General features: G+C 36.3%; 1 protein-coding gene across 4 annotated transcripts in view; it reads right to left on the bottom strand.

The window, feature by feature from the left end:
- Positions 1–22,419, bottom strand: part of SPAST (spastin) — a 52,062-nt gene that overhangs the window by 24,984 nt on the left and 4,659 nt on the right. The window contains exons 2-4 of one of the 4 annotated variants that reach the window (XM_043604193.1): positions 10,674–10,757; positions 8,677–8,760; positions 2,032–2,127 (exon numbers count right to left, since the gene is read on the bottom strand). In XM_043604193.1, the coding sequence (XP_043460128.1) occupies positions 2,032–2,127; positions 8,677–8,760; positions 10,674–10,757 (264 nt within the window). Of the gene's footprint in view, positions 1–2,031; positions 2,128–8,676; positions 8,761–10,673; positions 10,761–22,419 lie in introns of all 4 variants that reach the window. The other 3 variants (XM_043604192.1, XM_043604195.1, XM_043604194.1) reach the window with 3 other exon arrangements.

Below are 22,419 nucleotides of genomic sequence, written 5' to 3' on the forward strand. Positions count from 1 at the left end.
ATACCAGTGCTGCATTAATTAGCTGTGCACTTGGTAAATACCCCCATCAAGAAAACAGGATAAAACAGATTACTATGGGAGGGGGGATGGGCTAAATGGGTAAGGGGCACTAAGGAATCTACTGCTGAAATCATTGTTGCACTACATGCTAATGAATTTGGATGTAAATCTTAAAAAATAAAAATAAATAAATAAATAAATAAATAAATAAATAAATAAACTGATCACTAGGGATTTGAAATAAGATGGTTTGATTTTTTTAACATAGGTATCAGGAAGAGAAAGTTGCTTTTTTGTTTTGTTTTGGGTTTCTTGCATGGCAGAAAAATACAATGGGATCTCACATGTGAAATGAAGTAGAAGAGAAGCAAGAAAACAAGGGAAAGGCATACCAGCTCTTCAGGGCTAGAAAATTTTGCTGTTTACATTGGAGGATTATTAGGATCTCAAATTTATATCTTAGAAACTTAATTATTTATATGTGGTAAATTCTTACATTTCTTGGTTTTTAAAAAAGTTCCTTATGAAAATGTCAGCTCTTCATAGCTGGGCTGAGAGAAACAGGCAAAATATTTATTTCTATATTAGAAATGGTGGGGGTTTTTTGTTTATTTATTTATTTAATTTTTTTTTTTTTTAACGTTTATTTATTTTTGAGACAGAGAGAGAGAGACAGAGCATGAACAGGGGAGGGTCAGAGAGAGGGAGACACAGAATCTGAAACAGGCTCCAGGCTCTGAGCTGTCAGCACAGAGCCTGACGAGGGGCTCGAACTCATGGACCGTGAGATCATGACCTGAGCCGAAGTCGGCCGCTTAACCAACTGAGCCACCCAGGCGCCCCTAGAAATGGTGTTTTAAATCATGTACAGGAAGGGGGCACCTGGGTGGCTCAGTTGATTAAGCGTCTGACTTCGGCTCGGTCATGATCTTGCGGTTCGTGAGTTTAAGCCCTGCATTGGGCCCTGTGCTGACAGCTCAGAGCCTGGAGCCTGCTTCAGCTTCTGTGTCTCCCTCTCTCTCTGCCCCTCCCCTGCTTGCACTATGCCTCTCTCTCTCAAAAATAAATAAACCTTAAATATTATTTTTTTAAATCATGTACAGGGAGGAAAAGGAATACAGCCAGTCACAAGGGGCTCTGTACTAGAAGACCAAACCAAAATGAGAACTCCATAAGAGAGAAGTAAAGCCAGAAGGGAAAGATTTGATGACCTACTGTCTCCAGTCCACTTACCTTAATTCTTCTTAATTCAAGTCTTGAAGGTTTGTATTATGTATGAATAAAGAAGACAGTTGTCTTATAGTCTAAACTAAGGTTTTTCTGCTACAAATTGAACAAAGCAATGTTTACTTTCATAAAATTTAAGCCCTGTACATGAAACCAATGCTGAAAAAGTCACCAATAAAACTAGCCAAGATGTCAGAGAACTTAGGAAATGAAGATCTGCTGTAAGTTTCTGTCGGAGTTGATACCCCAAAGTTCGTGGAAAACAAATTTAACCCATAGTTAATAATAGTATTCTAATGTTTCCCCTTACTATGTGAACTCAGCTTCAAATTTTTCCTAAGGTACTATGTTAAAACGTTCATGCATAGTAATTAAAATTGTAATTAAATATGTGCAATTAATATTGATATTTAACAAAGAGAAATTAAAATTTCTGACTTAAAAAACACCACTTCATGAAAACTTGGTACAGGTATGCATGAAAAAAACCACAAATGCTGAAAATGTAACAGAAACAAAAGAATATTTTAATAGCTTAGGAAAATGAACCTTCATATTTTATAATCTCAAAAAATGGGTGGTTGCAAAATAAGCAAATAAAGCATGTTGAGAATGGTTACATCCTATTTGCTACATGTTTATATACCATGAATGACAGGGATACTGTATTTTCAACACAGCCCTGTGAAAACAAAAGCCAACGAAATAAACCATTATAAAATCAAATCAACATTATCAGGTTATATAGGACTCTACTCTGCATGCAAGCTTTATTATCTACCATGTTAGTTAACCTAAACCCACCTGACTGGAGATGTCCATTGCGGCATGTCAAGTTAGTACTGTCATTATAGACATCCGTTTGGGACTTGGAAAATTGCAAAACTGGTTGCAGCTTCTCTATGCAACAGAGGCAGGTAAAAAAAAGAACAAAATAAATAAAAAGCAAAAACACATAATGAAAAAATAAGATGTACATGTGAAAATAAAAAGTAATTCAAGGTGTTAGAAGATGAAGGATTTGGGCATTTATATAAAATTATCTTAAAAATATAATTAGTAAAAACTCAGACATTAAAATAGCAACAGAAGTTCACAACTGGTTATTTTCAAAACATGCTTTATATAGGTGCTGTAAGCAGGTTTCATATTACCACTATCACTAGCAAATATTTTCTGAGTATCTATTATACCCGCATCATTATGTAGGGGAATAGCCTGGAGACAAAAAAAAAATGAATATTGTTTTTATCATCCAGATACTTCTTTAACATGGCTGGCAACTTACAACACAATTTTTTTTTTATTTTTTATTTTTTTTACAACACAAATATATTATAAAAAAAAAAAAAAAAGATTGTATAGGAGCACCTGGGGTGGCTCAGCCGATTAAGCATACAACTCTTGATTTCAGCTCAGGTCATGATCTCATGGTTCATGGGTTCAAGCTTGGGATCCTCTCTCTTCCTCTCTCTCTGTCTCTCCCCTTCTCACTTGCACTCTCTCTCTCAAAAATAAATACATTTTTAAAAAGAAAAAAAAAGATTGTTTCAACCCTACCCTCAATTTCAAGTAACGACAAATCCTGTCAAGACCCAGGTCACTATGTCTAGCACCTCAAGCCCAGGAGGGTACCATTTTGTGCTATCTTGCCCCTATCACTGATGCACTACCATTTCCCCATTGAAGTCATCCATACTACTAGTTGACCCTGTTTACCCTGCTTCACCACTTACCAGCATGAACTTGCTTTAGCCTCAGTTTTCTGAGGGTCTCAAAGATTAAACAAAATAATATACAGGAAGAACCTGCTGTGTGCCCCTATTCATCACAGGGGCCCAATTCTTACCATAATTATTTTGTTGCAGTACTCCCAACTGTCATACTGATTCTTTTCTTCTGTACTAGGAGCTCAATGAATATACGAAAAAATGTAGCACATATATACTAACTCTCCTAAACTTTCATTTCTAAGGTCAGACAAGCAGGCGCCATGCTTGGTTTATGGTACAACCACACATGCCTTTGGGACAGGTTAAATAGCAGCTACCCTTTCTGCACAAAGCACAAAGTACTGAACTGTTTTTGTATCCTAGAACTGGCTGATACAATATACCTTGGAGCTTTTTGTTGTTGTTGTTAGTTAACAGATAGGTCATCTGATTTTTCTCAATGATAATACTTTTCAAATCACTGAGAAAGAAACCATTTATGTTGGTAATAGACATAACTTAGAAAAAAACCTTTTCTTTATCAATTAACACTCCCTTCACTGAAATGTAACAAGAAGATCACGTATACATTCATTACATACTAAACATAAAGTAACTAACTCCTTGGTTTTGATAACTAATAACTAGGAATAAAAAGCCAGAGAAGTTGTTTTGGTGTGTAGGGTTTAGATTTATAGGTGTGGAAACACACATATACACAATACTACTATACTGCTAATATGAGCTTGCTCCAATTCATTTTTGTTAAAGTAAACTTAATGTTTCTGTTTAGAATCACTAAGGTTGTATAGATTCATTAATGATTTAAAATAAAACCATCATCTTGCTTCTTGGCTCCCACACAACCATTCGAGTCATCTACTTTATTAAAAGGAAAATATTACCACGTAACTTTTCTGTTTAAAACCCTTTAGCAGCTTCCCACTGCCCACAGACCAGAGCTCAAACCTCTTGCTATATAACATTAAGGCCCTCCATGATCTGCCTGCATCTCTCATACTGGAGTAATCCTATGTTCACTTTTTCTCCAGCACCCTTCCCTACTTGCCATGCTATTTCTTACCGAGAACCTCTGTTCATACTGTTACTTCTTCCTGAAATGTCTTTTCTTCCAAACATTCTTTACAGCTTTGTCTTTTTTGGGGCATTTAGGTGGCCCAGTTAGTTAAGTGTCTGACTCTTGGTTTTGGCTCAGGTCATGATCTCACAGTTCTTGAGTTTGAGCCCCGCATCAGGCTCTCAGGCTCTGTGCTGACAGTGCAGAGCCTGCTTGGGATTCTCTCTCCCTCCCTCTCCCTCTCTCTCTCTCCCTCCATCTCCCTCTCCGTCTCCCCTGCTCGTACTCTTTCTCTCAAAATAAATAAACTTAAAAAAGAAATAAAAGTAATTTAAAAAAGAAAGATTTATCTTTTTTAATCTCCCCTTTAGGTTTCACTTCTTCCAGGAATATTTCTCAGACACCTATTTTTCCACCCCTATAAAATATTTGTACACCTTGTCCAGCAGTAATGACGATTCATCTATTTATGTATCTGCCTCAGCCAACATATCATGAAAGCCTTAGGGAGAGGAACATTATATCCAATATGTCAGTATATCTATCTGGTCAACCTTCATATATAATTATAATCCTACCACTTGTTACAATTTCTCCTCATATTATGCTGGTCCAAGCCTCCATCGTTTTTCTCCTAGCTTACTACAATTCAATAGTGATCCAACTTGTTCTCCCTGGCTCTACCCTTGGAGCCTATTAGCAAGGTGATCTTTTCAAAATTTAAGTCAGAGAGGTGACTGGGTGGCTCAGTCAGTTAAGCATCTGACTTCAGCTCAGGTCATGATCTCATGGTTTGTGGGTTCAAGCCCTGTACTGGGCTCTGTGCTGAAAGCTCAGGGCCTGGAGCCTGCTTAGATTCTGGGTCTCCCTCTCTCTCTGCCCCTCCCCTGCTCACACTCTGTCTCTCTTTCTCTCTCAAAAATAAACATTTAAAAAAAATATAAGTCAGATTATGTCATTCCTTTCCTAAAAATCCTGTAACTGCTCCTTTTTTCAGAGATGGCAAAAGTTCAAATCTTTATGGTGGCCTATAAGGCCCTGCTTGTTAGGATGAACCTCCCTGCCCCATCAGTTCTCTTACCTCTTCTCTACCATACTCTCCTGGCTGGGGCACACTGGCCTCTTTGCTTCTTATCAGACACACCAGGTATGTTTTCTTAAGGTTTTATATCAGCTCTTCTCTCTGGACCATTCTTCTCCCAGAGACCTGCATGGCTAACTCCTGTCATCTTTTCAAAGAGGTGTATCTAACCATCTTATTTAAAACTAAAAGCTCAAACCACCTCCCATCCACTCCTAATCCCCATTACTATGTTTTATTTTTTTCTTTTTTTTCCATATATTTATCATCTTCCAACATACTGTATAACTTAATTCTTTTTTATGTTTATTCCCTACTGTCAGTCTTCCCCCTGCTGGAATAAAAACTCTATGAAGGATGGATCCTTGTCTATACCCTAACATTTATATGTAGAACATGGTAATCACCCAAAAACTATTTGATGAGGGGCACCTAGGTGGCTCAGTTGGTTAAGCGTCTGAGTTCAGCTCAGGTCATGATCTCGGGATTTGTGAATCGAGCCCCATGTGTGGCTCCACGCTGACACTGCAGAGCCTGCTTGGGATTCTCTCTCTGTCCTCCCCCGCTTGTGCACTCTCTCCCTCAAAATAAATAAACTTAAAAAAAACAAACATTCGAGGGGTACCTGGGTGGCTCAGTTGGTTAAGTGTCCGACTTTGGCTCAGGTCATGCTCTCATGACTCGTGAGTTTAAGCCCCACATTGGGCTCTGTGCTGACAGCTCAGAGCCTGGAGCTTAGTTTGGATTCTATGTCTCCCTCTCTCTCTGCCCCTCCCCTGCTCACAGTCTGTCTGTCTGTCTCTCTCTCTCTCACAAAAATAAACATTAAAAAAATTTTGCTGAATTACTAAATAAATTCAGTTAATATCATTGGCACTGTACCTGGTACAGAGTAAAGATTTAATAAGTGGATGTTGAATGAAGCTATTTATTTTTTTACAAAAGGGTAACCTCCAGGTATGCCAAAATTATTTATTTATGGTTAAGCTTTGCTCGAAGGCTTACTAACTTGAATCTAATATATATGAACTCTTCCCATTTTATCAGAGAGTCTGCATCCTCTCTAACCAATCTGTAGGCAGAACTCTTAGTATGATTCTCCATCCTAACTAGGTAACTACTGGGCATTCCACCTCTGAAAAGTTCCATTTCTCAATCAATACGTAGTATATAAATATGCTCTACTATGCACGTGTGCACAACTCTTTTTTACTGTCTTTGGTAGATACAGTCCTAGACTTTGAGATCTCAGAAGACAGGAATATGTTGAGGCCTCTATTCCACCTCTTCTTTTTTAAAGGAACCTCTTGCATGAACAGGCAAAGAGCACTTTTGAGGATGACAACAGACAATGACATCCAAAACATTAATTCTTTTAATGCCTAAGTTGTTATAGATTCTCTTTTCATCCTAGCACAAATAAGAAATTACAAAGCCACATTAAAAGACAAGTCTATAATAGAGGAGATGCTTCCAATAATTCATCATATCACATCTTCAAAAGATAAATCAACCAACTCCTAATTACTCAATTAGAAACATGCTACTAAATGTGCCATAATTAAACTTAATCTGCATTATAGATATGATAATTTGTACATATAGTGAAAGGCATTATAGCTAAAACATAGAAAATACCAACTAGAACAATTAATTATTATTATTTTTTTTTTTTAATTTTTTTTTTCAACGTTTATTTATTTTTGGGACAGAGAGAGACAGAGCATGAACGGGGGAGGGGCAGAGAGAGAGGGAGACACAGAATCGGAAACAAGCTCCAGGCTCCGAGCCATCAGCCCAGAGCCCGACGCGGGGCTCGAACTCACGGACCGCGAGATCGTGACCTGGCTGAAGTCGGACGCTCAACCGACTGCGCCACCCAGGCGCCCCAATTATTTTACTACAATAACCTTTGATATTGTATTTAATTTTACTTGATACACTAGTGATCTTCACATAGGAAGTAAGAAGACAAACTCTGTCAGCCATAGACACTAGGCGAACATTGCCTTGTTAATTACCTGAAAACATTAAAGGCTTCTTTTTCATCACTGTGGGGCAAAAAATTTACCAACACAATGGGTCATATAAGAATGAATGAATGAATGAAATATTTACATATGCATGTGTAAATACATTTTTCCACAAAAGCAAGGTAGTGATTACAGATGGATAAGGAGGTGAATAAAAACCAGCATTTTTGAGTACTTACTATGGTCTCTGTGACTGTCACAAATATAGTGAGATAAGTATTATCTACTACCATATTATAAATGAGATGAAAAAGGCTCAAACATGCTAAATAACTTACCATAAATCACAGAGTAATAAATATATAAGGTCTATCTGTTTACCAAATATATGCTTCTATCAAAACAAGTTATGGTACAGAATCACCCAAGAAGGATGGATTTTAGTTCCACTTTGTTTTAGGGGTAGATTTACCTTAAAAAAAAAAAAAGTTTAAAATCTATACCTTCAAAGAGAAGATGAAAAGTTTCTCTTTGTAGACCTATTCAAACTGATAAATGCAGAAAGAATGACAGAATTATATCACTAAGCATCAGTCATCAATTGCTACTACTATCACAAAATGCCAGAAGTACTGACAAACCACCTATCAGATGAACTTGGATATTAAAAGAGGCATATCGTATGAATCTTCTGGAGATCCTGATTCAAAAAATTACCAGAAAAATACTAAGTTATTCAATTATGAGATACTAACTAAACATTACATTATGCATTATATTACATTATATTATATATTATATATAAATTCTATTTGGACACTAATCATTTATCTGGCTATGATTTTTTTGTTAATATTAAAAGAAATATTGGTTATTTTTTAGATGTGATAACGGCATTTGATAATTTTATTTTTAAGGCATTTTTAGAAATACAATAGGAAATATTTATAAATGAATTAAAAAAATGTCAAGAATTTGTTTCAACATAATATGAAGGGGGGAAAGTGGGTATATATGCTACCCACTTCCCCCCTTCATACTATGTTGAAACAAATTCTGTACATATATATATATATATATATATATATATACACACACACACACACACATATGTATATGTATATATACACATTCACACACACTGGAGTTGGCAAACTTTTTCTGTAAGAAGCCAGATAGTAAATATTAAAATATTTTAAAAAGCTATATATTAAAAGGCTTTGAGAGCTTTAGGATCTCTGTATCAACTACTCCACTGTCACTGTAGCATAAAAGCATCCAGAGAGTATCTACAGGAATGAGTAGCTGTGTGCCATCTTATAAAAATAGGTAGTGAACTGGGTTTAGCCCATGGGCCGTAATTTGCCAGCCCTTGAATATAGATACATCAAGACTGACTAGGAGTTGATAACTATTAGAGCTGAATGATGGATAATTAATTCATTATACTCTTCTATTTTGTATATGTTAGAAATTTTCTGTAAGTTATAAAAAAAGCCTAGAACACATTTTTAAGATTGATCTATTTCCATCTAATTTTAAAGTTTCACTGAACACACATTTCAAATACATCTCATTCCAGTTATACAATTCATTAAGTGATACCTAGAAGTTGTAAACGGTCCTTGGCCATAACCAAATTAGTCATCATTTTAGCTTGAAGGCGTCTAGCTCTTTCACACTGTTCACCTGAAAGAAGAGGAAAAAAAGTGAAAACATCTACATTTCCCTACTAATATTACTTCAAGATAAAATATTATCGGGGCACCTGAGTGGCTCAGTCGGTTAAGTGTCTGACTCTTGGTTTCAGCTCAGATCATGATCTCACAGTTCATGGGTTCGAGCCCCACATCGGGCTCCACACCACGAAGCCTGCTTGGGACTCTCTCACACTCTCATTCTCACTCTCTCTCTCTCTCTCTGCCTCTCCCCTGCTCTTGCTCACTCACTCTCTCTCTCTCAAAATATGTAAATAAACTTGAAAAAAAAAAAAGAAGATAACATATTATCCCAACTAATCTCATGGGGAGTCATAGTCTTTATAATGAAAAGAGTATCTTTAAAAAATCAGTTACATTCCTTTTGATGGTTTCAGATCTACTGTTGTATTTCATGGATTTCATGGATTTTGAAGCATATCTTTTCCCCTACATTTAAAAATCTTTCAAACTGAGATGGGTTTTACAACCAGTACCAACTTACTAAAGCTTTCAGCCAGGCTGCAGTCATACCACAGTTTGTCATTGCCCGTGCGTGAACAAATTTGGTCATTGATGTTAATATTGCTGTTATAGCTTTGTCTAAATAGGATGAAGACAGTACATTCAATAAGGTAAAAGTCAACTTCAAAGTGATGATAAGAAGAGAATGTGTCATATTTTAACTGACACTGTTTTTTCTCTTAGTGGTATAATCAAAGGCATTTTCATTCAGTGAAGTACCATTTTTCTTATAATTTATTTTCTTCTAGCTCTTCTTCTACATAATTGACAAGGAAGAGTAAATACATTCTGTACATAATTCATAAAGTCATGCTCATAAACTCATGAAAAGTCTCAAAGGCCTAACCTCCCATATATACTTGTTCTATTCTGCTCTCTTTTCTATAGGACACCAGTAGCTAGAGAAGTAGTCAAAAAGGGCAAAGAAAAAAAAACCTGGCAGACATTAGACATGTTGCAATTACTGGGGATGAGATGATGTAAGTAGTAGATATCAGCCAACCAGATAACAAATATCCCTGGGTGGACTGATCCATAAGGCTAAGATTCTCATCCTATATAATTTTTCCTTCTGAATTTATTTTATCTATGATAACTAAAATATTTTACTTATTTAATAGTGATGCCCACATACTGCACAATAGTCACAGCATAGTATTTTAGAATTCAGGCTCTGAAGTCAGATTGCCTGGGTTCAAATCTTGACTCTACCTACCACTTGCTAGCTATGAGACCTTAGGCAAGTTACTAAACTTCTTGGTACTTAAGGTTATTTATGTAAAAAGTAAGGATAATAGCAGCAGCCTCAGAGTGTGGGGTTGTGGTGAAAATTAAGAGATAACACACATGAAGCACACACACTGATGCTTGGGCACACAGCACAGTGTAAAATAAATGCTGCCTATATAAAGATAATATTAGACTATAATTTTTAATTTTAGGTGATAGGAAAGTAAAGATGAAAAATAACTGCTTTGGTTTTAAAATGCCAAGTGTACATCAAAGTAAGACATTTACAGCTCATATTCTAACATGCAGTCAAGCATTACCCTTAAACACAAAAGGGAGTCTGATTAAACCACTCCTTCCTGCCTTGACAATGAGGGAAGGACCAGTTTCAAAACAGAGCTAAAAATGAGGCTAAACATCTCCAATAGAGGGTCCAAGGAGGACACAAGTAATATCCTGGTTTTTGTCAGAATGCTATAGGTAATCAAGTTTCAACACAGGTAATAAAGCATTAACTGTAAGTCTATACACATTAATAATAACACTTAAAAATCTGTCAAATACTTTCAGGAAGTAGCTGGATCTGAAATCAGGGCAATCACATGAATATTATTTGGGATGGCTACCAAACAAATGTAAATAAAATCTTACCTTGTCCTGTAACTATGACAGCTATTCCTTTTTCTAGTTCTTCAATACCTTTCTTATACCATTCCACAGCTTGCTCCTTTTGTCCTGCTTTAAAACAGAAATAATTATTTGTATATATACGAGGCATTACATACTAGAATATACTAAACATTTCCAAAATCATGCTGTTATTAGATGATATATGAAAAAGAGGACTGTGATCAAATAAATCTGAGGAATATTACTATATGACTTCTTGGTACCCTTAACATCCTAATGTGTATACATTTCCCAAAGGGGAGGTATAGACATCAATATTTGTCAAAATTTTAGGGTTGAGTCCTTTATCATCTCATGGTATTGATGCTTGTAACCACTGAAATGCTGTACTATGGAAAGAAATTTTAATTAGGGAGAATTTATTTTAAATAATGGTATTGAAAATACATACAGTTAGAAAACATAAACCTGATTTCAATAATGGGGGAAAAAAGCACTATTTAACCAACCCAACTGTATTCAAATCGGATGTAATTTGTTCATTGTTGGGTGCCTCCTTTTTGGAGTTAGCTTTTATTTTAAAAATGATTGCATCATGAGAACTGATACATGAGATTACAAGTGTGGCATTTAGTAAATGTCTATTTTCTTTCAAACAAATGACTGGTTTACAACATTAATTCTTGATCCAAGTTAAGCCTAAAAAAGACCTAAAAATTCAGCATAATCAATATGTATCAATATGTATGTAGAATATTTCTATAAAGTGTATGTATGTAAAGTGGTAACAACCACATGCAAATCTCATTGTTTTTGAAAATTAATTTCTTAGTCTTTAGAATCTTAAAAGTGGCACAGAGATACAGTAAAGGTGGAAATCATCTATCAGAACTAAGTTTTTCTTTTTTTCCCAACTTATGTCCCCATTTAATCAAACAACAGCTCCCATGTCATTCCTTAGTATTATCTGAAATTTCAAAGCCAGTAAAATATCATGACTCCCTTGATTAACAAAGATGAAGTAGTCTTACCAGAAGCACCACACACAACTAAGTAATGCTGTCCCCTTATGAATGTGTACCACCTACTCCTTCCATCATCCCCCAAATAAATCACTAACTAGATTCAGCCCCTGGGATGGGGTAATTTCTTACTAATTGTAGTGCCACTAGTATTTCACACAGCTTCTAGGCCAGAATAATGACACATGAAGAAATTATTAAGCATTTGTTATAAGGGTGGGTGGCTCAGTCGGTTAAGCATCCAACTCTTGGTTTAGGCTAAGGTCATGATCTCATCGTTCATAAGTTCGAGCCCCACATGGGTCTCCATGCTGACAATGTGGAACTGCTTGGAATTCTCTCTTTCTCCCTCTCTCTGTGCCCCTCCCCACTCACTCTCAAAATAAACTTAAAAAAAATAATTTCTTACATCCCAATTCAATTCAAATTTCTTACCATCCAATTCAAATTATTTGGATGCTGACCTTCCTATTTTTTTAATAAAAAAACCTATTTACATGTACTTTTGGTTTTTTAATTTGAAAAAAAGGGAGGGAAATATAGAAAACAGTAAAATAGCATTTGCATTCTGAGTGGTGGGAAATGATAACAATGTCACATTTGCTTAAACATTTTTTTTCATAAATTACAATAATAGATACAAAAGTTCCTTTTTTGTGCCTCTTCCCATTTCCAAGCTCCTTTCCTTTCTAGAAACCACTATAATATATTCAGTGAGCACCTTTCTAGTACATGTTTTTCTATTGTACCTATTTTATTTCTACCATTTAAAAATTTTACATCGCTTTTGAGTTCTGTGTTGCCATATAGAGATCTACTTCATTCATTTTGACTACTATATGTATTCTTTAAAAAAAATTTTTTTAATGTTTATTTATTCTTGAGAGAGACAGAGCATAAGCGGGGGGAGGGTCAGAGTGAGAGAGGGACACAGAATCCGAAGCAGGCTCCAGGCTCTGAGCTGTCAGCACAGAGCCCGAAGTGGGGCTCAAACTCACAAGCTGTGAGATCATGACCTGAGCTGAAGTCAGATGCTCAACCGACTGAGCCACCCAGGTGCCTCTCTATATAGTATCCTTTATCATCCTATAATTTATTCGACTATTTTTCTATTAAAATATATTTAGTTTATTTCCAGTGTCTCAGTATTTCAAATAATGCTGCAATAAACATGCTTGTACCTGTCCTTGTATGTATATGTGCCAATTTCTCTAGGGTATGTTTAAGGGGTAGAATTAATGAGTCATAGTTCAGTTCATTTCCATCCACCAGAAATCAACAAACTACTTTTTGAGAGTGCTTGCACCAATTTCCACTCCTAATAGCAGTGTATGACACTTACCACTGGCAACATCCAAATAAATGTTTTAAGGAGGCTGAGTATATTACTATCTGCAAATGAAATGACTGATTACAGATAAATTCACGTGCTCAATACTCAATTACCTAACATTTTTTGATACGAGGTAGTTGATTTGCTATATTAATTGAATCTCTAAGTCAGTATGATAGTAGAAAATGCATAAATAATTCTTACAAGACTTATAAGTACAAGCCTACTGGAGAAAGGATAGATATATAGGTCAGTAGAACAGAAGAGAAAGTCCAGAAATAGACCCACACACATAACATGGATTGACTTTGACAAAGATGACAAGGTAAGTCAATGAAGAAAGAAGAGCCTATTCAAAAAATGATGCTAGAATAACAGCCCTCCATATAAAAAAGAAACCTTCATACAACATAGAAAAAATTAACTTGAAATGGATCACAGACCTAAATGTAAAACCTAAAACTATTTAATTGATAGAAGAAAACAGACAAAATTCTTTGTGATTGTGGCTTAGGCAGAGATTTAGAAGATAAAAATCACAAACCTTAAGAGAAAAAAACCTGATAAACTAGATTGCATTAAAATTAAAAGCTGGGGCACCAGGGTGGCTCAGTCAGTTAAGCGTCCAACTCTTTATCTCAGCTCAGGCCGTGATCTCACGGTTGTGAGTTCAAGTCCTATGCTGGACTCTGTGTGGAGCACGAAGCCTACTTTAAAAAAAAAAAAAAAAAAAAATTAAAAGCTCCTGCTCCTTAAAAGACAGAGTTAGATAATGAAAACACAAGCCCCAAATTGAATGGGAGAAAATATTTGCAAACCACTATGTCTAAAAAAAGACATGTAACCAGAATACATAAAGAACTCTTACAATGATTACAAAAATTATCCTCATTAAAATATAGTGGGCAAAAGATCAAACAATGTATACTTTATCAAAGACAGACGTAACTCGCAAAGAAGCACAAGAAAAGATGTTCAACATTATTAGCTTTTAGGTAACTACAAATTAAAATCACAAGATCCCACTAAGTACCTAATTTAGAATGGAAGACAATTCCAATACATCGACTATACCCCCCCCCCCCAAATTTTTTAAAGCACTTAAAATTATAAGACAAAATAAAAATGGACCTCACATATACTTGGAAGGCTGAATACAAAGTACAGCCACTTTGGGAGAAAGTCTGATAGCTTATGATATTAACATACACATGTTTACCACATGACCCAGCAATCCCTTCTTCTTTGTATTTACCCAAAGAAATGAAATGAAAACATTAAAGACCAGTACATGAATGCTTATAACAACAGCTTTATTCATAAGAGCTAAAAACTGGAAACAATCTAGATGTCCATCATTTAGTGAATGGATTAACAAAATGTGGTACATCCATATGTAGAATATTATCCAGCAGTAAAAAGGAACAAACTACTGGTAAATGTAGGAACGTGGATGAATCTCAAAAACATGCTAAACGAAAGAAGCTAGACACAAAAGGCTACAGACTGTATGAATCCATTTAAATGACACTCAGTGAAGACAAAACTATAGGGACAGATCAGATCTGTGACTACCAGGGGCTAATCGAAAGGCAAGGGGACTGATTACAAAGGGGCACAAAGTAGCTTCTGGAATGATAAAACATTCAGTATATGTTGTTGTTATGGTTACCCAACTCTTTGTAAATACTCACTTAACTACACACTCTTAAAAGGGTTCAGTTTTACTGTATGTAAATTATACCTCAAGAAATCTGACTCTTAAAAAGTGCAATACTCTCAACATTTATGTAGAAGTATATTCGTTGTGGCTTAGAACATTACACCTGAACTACAATCTTCATTACAAGATTAAAATACAAAAATTAGAAAAATATTTTTAAAACATCTGTTTAAAGGGATCAAAGAGTTTCAAAAACAGTGAAAAGTACCAAAATTTGTAAAGGTACCATTTCATATTCATTAGGATGAATTACTAAAATTACAAAAATTACTAAAATATAGAAAGGAAAAAAGCCAACAGAGGTGGGTCTAGCATTTGGAGCACTTTTCTACCTGAAGCAACTGCCAATTCTGAAAGCAAAAGTGGCCAAGAAACTAACCAGAGCTTTCAGCAGACTCATAGAACTAAATTGACAAAATGCAAATTCCAGGACATGTCCAGAAAAAATAGTGGCAAAGCTTCCAAGATTTTGGTTGGGACCCTGCATTACTGAAGAGTTAAGAACTATGGGGCGCCTGGGTGGCGCAGTCGGTTAAGCGTCCGACTTCAGCCAGGTCACGATCTCACGGTCCGTGAGTTTGAGCCCCGCGTCAGGCTCTGGGCTGATGGCTCAGAGCCTGGAGCCTGTTTCCGATTCTGTGTCTCCCTCTCTCTCTGCCCCTCCCCCGTTCATGCTCTGTCTCTCTCTGTCCCAAAAATAAATTAAAAAACGTTGGGAAAAAAAAAAAAAAAAAAGAACTAGACCAGCCTGCACAATGGCTAGAAACCATACTTAAATCACTTCACTACCTTTACCCTGAAAGTAAGGGAAACTACAGCCCTTACCATCCACTGATCACCCTTTTGACTAAACTGTGGCAGAAAAACCAAAGCTTCCAATGGTCTCTAGCACAGAAAAGGCCCTCAATACAGTTCTTAGTTTCCTTTATACATTGTTCTTAACTCTATAAACCCAAGTAATACTCAAACTCAACCAACCAAACTGGACCAAGTCAAGAGAAGAGTGGGGCGGCAGAAACTTACATTCACTGTTGTAGTTGAAATTATTAGCTAATAATTTTAACTACAAGCAAACTACATAATCTATGGCAGGGACCCAAAGGTCAAATATTGTCAACTAAATGTTTTAGTACATAAAACTTTACTGGATCACACCTACTATATGAGAATTTTGAGTAGCTGTGACAACTTAAAATATTTACTAAATATTTACTAAATTCAACAACAAAAAATCAAACCCAACATAAAAACTGACAAAGGACATAAAAAGACATTTTCAAAGTAGATATAGAAATAACCAATAAGCAAATGAAAAAATGCTCAACATCAGAAATTAGGGAATGCAAATCAAAACCATGATGAGGCATTGTTTCACATCCATTAGGAAGACTATTATTTAAAAAACCCTGAAACTAACCAATGTGGAGAAATTAGAAACCCTTGCCCACTGGTAGTAGCAACATACAAATGGTACAACTGATGTGGAAAAGTCCCTCAAAAAATTAAACACAGAATTACCATATGATCCAGCAATTCTACTCCTATGCAGATACTCAAAAATACCGAAAGCAGGGAAGCAAACAGATACCTGTATATTCATGTCCATAGTAGCATTATTCACAATAGATGGAAATAACCCAAATGTCCATCAAAAGACAAATAGTTAAACGAAATGTGGTGTGTATGTATGTGTGTGTGTATATATATATATATGTGTATATATATATATATATATATACGTATATATATATACACATAATGGAATATTAGGCAGCCTTTAAAAGGAATGAAATCTGGGACGCCTGGGTGGCTCAGTCGGTTAAGAGTCCAACTCTTGATTTCAGCTCATGTCATGATGTAATGGTTCGTGGGTTTGAGCCCCACTTCGGGTTCTGCACTGGCAATGGGGAGCCTGCTTGGGATTCTCTCTCTCTCTCTCTCTCTCTCTCTCTCTCTCTCTCTCTCTCATGCTCTCGCTCTCATTCTCTCTGCCCCTGCCCTGCTTGCTCTCGCTCTCTAAAATAAATGAATTAATTTAAAAAAAGGAATGAAATCTGATACATACTACAACATGGCTAATGAACCCTGAAAACATTATGTTAAGTGAGGCAAGTCAGACACACAAAAAATACCGTATGATTCCATTTACATATGGTACCTGGAATAGGCAAATTCATACAAACAGAAAGTAGGACAGAAATTACCAGGGATGGAGGAAAGGGGAGAATGGAGAAGGGAATATAGGTGGAGAGTTATTATTTAATAGGTACAGAGTTTCTGTCTGGATTGATAAAAAGTTCTAGAAATGGATAGTAGTGATGGTTGCACAACACTGGGAATGTATTAAATGCCACTGAATTGTATACTTAAAATGATTAAAACAGCAAATTTTATGTTATCTATGCTTTACCACAATAAAAAAATTGCTGGGGCACCTGGGTGCCTCAGTTGGTTAAATGTCTGACTCCTGATTTCAGCTCAGGTCATGATCTCATGGCTCATTAGATTGAGCCCAGCATTAGCACAGAGCTTGCTTAGGATTCTCTCTCACCCTCTCTCTCTGCCTCTCCCCCCACCCCACCCCCTGCACGTGCACATTCTCTCAAAATGAATAAACTTAAAAAAAATTACTAAATGGCCCATTATAAGCAATTTGCTATCCCTTGGTATACAGCAATGAAAATGAACAAAACTGTTGCCATGTGCAACATCACAGAATAATTGACAAGCATTTATTGATTTCATTGTAAAGCTCAAGATGAGGAAAAACTGATCGTGTTAGAGTTAGGATTTGTAGATACCTTCACAAAAGATGGGGAAAAGGAGCACGTGGAAGATGGAAGAAAGCATGACAAAGGCAGGCTTTTTGAAGTAATATTCTATTTTTTTAATGTTTTTATTTATTTTTGAGAGAGAGAGAGAGCAAGTGGAAGAGGGGCAGAGAGAGAGAGAGAGAGGAGACACAGAATCCGAAGCAGGCTCCAGGTTCTGAGCTGTCAGCACAGAGCCCCACATGGGGCTTGAACCCATGAATCACGAGATCATGACCTGCACTGAAGTCAGACACTCAACTGAGCTGCCCAGGCGCACCAGTAATATTCTATTTCTTAACCTGGTGGGGTTTCAGACTGCTATGTTCACTTTGAAAATTCATTAAGCAATAAAGTAATTGTGCACTTTATATATAAGTTAATCAAAGTTTACTTAAAAACTAAAGAACAGGAGATCAGATATATTGATATGCAAAGAGAGTCCCAATACATTGAAAAGGTACAGATCAGTTTATTATAACATTTGTTTCCTCTAATGAATACTTACATTTATATAAGTAAACAAAATCAGATAACTTATTAGCAATCATCTTCCCAAGGCTAAGATTACAGAGGATTTTCACTCCCTATATTTGTTCATTATTTTAATTTTTGAGTATGTGCTACTGTACAAGCAACAGAAATACTAACAACATCCGTCTTTAAATTTGAGGTAAGTCTAGGGGTACCTGGGTGGCTCAATCAGTTAAGGGGCTGACTCTTGATTTCTGCTCAGGTCACAATCTCATGATCTGTGAGATCGAGCCCCATGCTGGGCTCTGCATAATGGCATGGAGCATCCTTGGGATTCTCTCTCTGACTCTTCCCCACTTGCGCTCGCTCTCTCAAAATAAACAATTTTAATTTAAAAAATATAAATAAATAGAGATAAATATAGTGGACTAAGTTATGAATTATCTACTTCATCTTTTTCATTCATATAGTAGTAGTACCCACACTGCCAGAGGGAGGGTCAAAACAAGAGTAGTTTGAGGTAGAGAGAGAGGATATGTGTTTGTAGTAAGTAAGAAGATGGGGACATAAGTCCTCGCTCATCATTTAAAAAATTTTTTTTACATGTTTATTTATTTTTGAGAGAAAGAGAGACAGCATGAATGGGGAAGGGGTAGAGACAGAGGGAGACACAGGATCCAAAGCAGGCTCCATACTCTGAGCTGTCAGCAAAGAGCCCGAGAGCCGTGAGATCATGACCTGAGCCGAAGTCGGACGCTCAACTGACTGAGCCACTCAGGCACCCCATTGGTCATCATTTAATAGCTGTATGACTTTGGGAAAGTCAGTCAGTCTCTCTGAGCTTTAGTCTCCTGACCTAAAAGCAAGATGACATTTTTTTTACCTAACCGAGTTATGTCAAAAATCAAATGAAACAGGATATGTGACAGACAATACTTTAAATAATAAAGAAGCATGTAAACATTACTTTTACTATTTTTATTACACTTAGTACATTTGTTGGTTGACTAATTTAAATCCTTCTACTTCTGAAATGCATGCACAGTTGTACGTTCTTGAGTTTTCCTCATTTAAGTTATATAAAGCCACTGCTTTTACTTATTTAGTCCTTAGTATACGCCTACAAAAAATTCCAGGGAACAAATATATTCATTTTCCTACACAATTTTCTGCTAGCAACTTGCAAGTGTCACAATTGACAGAGTAACAAATATCTTTAAAAATCCTACAATAGATTTTTATTGTGTGCTAAATACTAAGAAACCACAGGGACCATGAAGCATCAGCAAATAGCCCCCAGATTCTCTCATAGGTCACTATCACTGGAAAGGACAATTAATTTTTAAAAATTTTTAATGTCTATTCATTTTTTCAAAGAGAGAGAGCACGTGCATATGCACGAGTAGGGGAGGAGTGGAGAGAGAGGGAGACACAGAATTCGAATCGGGCTCCAGGCTCTAAGCTGTCAGCACAGAGCCCAATGTGGGGCTCAAACTCATGAACCACAAGATCATGACCTGAGTTGAAGCTGGACGCTCAACCAACTGAGCCACTCAGGCGCCCCTGAAAAGGACACTTTCTACTGTGTTTTAATTCAGCAAGAAAGTCACACTTGCATTCACTTTCTAACTTCAAGGTTTATTTCTAAAGTAAAAACTTATTTTCCAGGGCGCCTGGGTAGCTCAGTCGGTTGAGGGTCCAACTTCGGCTCAGGTCATGATCTCATTGTTTGTGGGTTTGAGCCCCTGATCGGGCTCTGTGCTGACAACTCAGAACCTGGAGCCTCCTTCAGACTTTGTGTCCCCCTATCTTTCTGTCCCTCCCTGACTCATGTTCTGTCTTTCTCTCTCTCAAAAATAAACATTAAAAAAATATTTTTTAACTTATTTTCCCATTTAATTCCCATGTTTTGAATTAAAAAGTTTTGAATCCCATGTAAAGAAATCATTTCGGTTTTGGACGTTTTCTTTAAACCTTAAGAATGCCAATTAATTTATCTTTTTAAAAGTCTTTTGTATTTACTATGGGTAGTGGGTAAGTTTAATTTTTTCGGTGCATTTTCTCTATTTTCCAAATTCTCCACAAAAAGCTTGCATTACATTCATATATGAATACAGAAAGATTGGGGTGCCGGGGTGGCTCAGTCTGTTCAGTGTCTGACTCTTGACTTCAGCTCAGGTCATGTTCTCATGGTTCATGAGTTTGAGCCCTGAATCGGGCTCTACACTAACAGTGTGGAGCCTGACTGCGTGCTTGGGATTGTCTCTCTCTCCCTCTCTCTCTGCCCCGTCTCTGCTCATGTGCATGTGCGCATGCTCTCGCTCTCTCTCAAAATAAACTTTACCAAAATTTTAAAGAAAATACAAAAACATTAATTTTATCTCTTTTATAATAAGAAGCTAAGACACTAAGTGAGCTTAGGCAGAGACTTCCAACTTTTTTTCTGAACTAAGGGTCACAATTAGCAAAAAGATTTTTATATCACTCTTTAGATAATTCTCTTTCTTTCCCAAATGTAATTTACACTGCACTTATGTCCTAAAAATGGTAACAGAAACTAGGTATGAAGGTTTAAAACAATGTTCTAACATAACCTCTAAGAGTTATAATTTAAGAGGATTGTTGAAATTAAAAACAGTAGTTCCATTTTCTGAGGACCTACTAGGTGCAAGCACTAAGTATTTTCCAAACATGGTCTCAGTATAGTAAGTAACTTGTTCAAGATCTTAAATAGTCAGAATTCAAATGCCATTTTGGATATTAGGTGCTGCAATTAAAAAAAGGATAAAATTAGACCCTCAAAGCTAAGGAAGAGGAAAGCAGTCCCTAACACCCAGGAGCTGGCCTAGTACTAATCAGTATCAGCTAGGGTCTGGTGTAACTAAGAGTTGATCTGGCATTACACCTAGGTCTGGTGTTCTTTTGAACATAAACAATTTCATACAACATTAGCATCAGATAAGGCTACTCTATGATGGTGATGGATCAAGACAAACACAAGACACAGACAAAACATGAACACTGTCCAAGCCATGAAATACCAAACACCCCCCTTTTCAGCCTAATGAGTGCTTCTCAACCAGTAACAGCTTTAGCCTTATTCTATTCTTCCCTCTTCCTAAATCACATTTAATCACACTTAATCATAGAATATCTCCACCTCCTCATATCATCCAATACAGAGTAAAACTCTACTTCCTTAAATCCTCCTCAAAATCACCCAATACAAGCCCAAATCCTAGAGTAAGTTATTTCCAACACCCTTTCCCTAGGATGCCATGGTTTCCACAGCGCACGTTCTCCCTGCTTCAATGATAAATCGCACCTGTTCAATTACAGGTGTGTGTTCCTAGCGATGGTTGACTGAAAGACATTGACAAAACCCACTTAAAAACAACAGTTACTTCTCTTCCTCTCTATTGTAGCATAAAGTATCTGTAGAAGAGCTGCAAAGATACATGAATAAGTTTAGAATGTCTATGCTCTACCTAGTTAGCTGTAAAACAAGTCTCCAAGATAATCATAGATTTTGCTATTTTTCTTTCTTCATTGACCAGAAAGAACTGCTGACATGTGAGTCTGCTCAAAGTTTTATTCTATAGGATATCTAGCGTGAGCAGTTAATCCACAAAGAGAAAAAATAGGCTACATTAGCACATTAATAATTTCACGGGTATTATATAGGTCAAGGAGAATTGTAAGTCAAAAAAAAGAGGAAACCATTAGAAAAATAGAGAATCCATACTTTGCTAGAAGTCAAAAGGCCAACTACTGGATTGGAAGGAGCACGGGGAATATGATAGTAGAAAAAAGAGGTAGGAAAGGTTAGAGAAGATTCTTTGCAATAATAATTTTAATAATTTAATAATTTAATATCCATTTACTGACTATTCCTCGACTATCATCTAGATGACTCATCTGGATAGATTCTTAGGAATCTAGTTACCAGGTGAGTTTTATAGGGTTTAACTACATTCTACATTAGGAAAAATATAAACTGCAATAAAAAAAAGATCTAAAAACAGAGCAAGGGATACAGTTCCTAACAGTGGCTGCCTTTTTGTCTTTTTAGTGCAAATGCCACTAACTAGTCTTGAAGAGAAATGTGAAATGTTTATTGTGTATTTAATAAAAGATGATGTTATTCTTTTGGAAAAGGGCGATATTATGTGAATGTCCATCCATCAGAATAATTATTTCCTTGTTCTAATCATAGAAACTTCAGAGCATAATCATCAGGCCCAAGAAAATTGTCTGAAATCAGTCTTTTCAACATGGTAACTAGCAGGTTTTAAGGGTAAAAGAAAGCATACCAAATCTGACATTTATTTTCTCTATTCTCTATCTTTACCTTCTGAAAATACAGATAGGCAAGTATTTTGTGCGTGTTTTAAACAGTGTAAGG

This window comes from Prionailurus bengalensis, chromosome A3 (assembly GCF_016509475.1).
Source record: "Prionailurus bengalensis isolate Pbe53 chromosome A3, Fcat_Pben_1.1_paternal_pri, whole genome shotgun sequence".
NCBI lineage: Eukaryota > Metazoa > Chordata > Mammalia > Carnivora > Felidae > Prionailurus > Prionailurus bengalensis.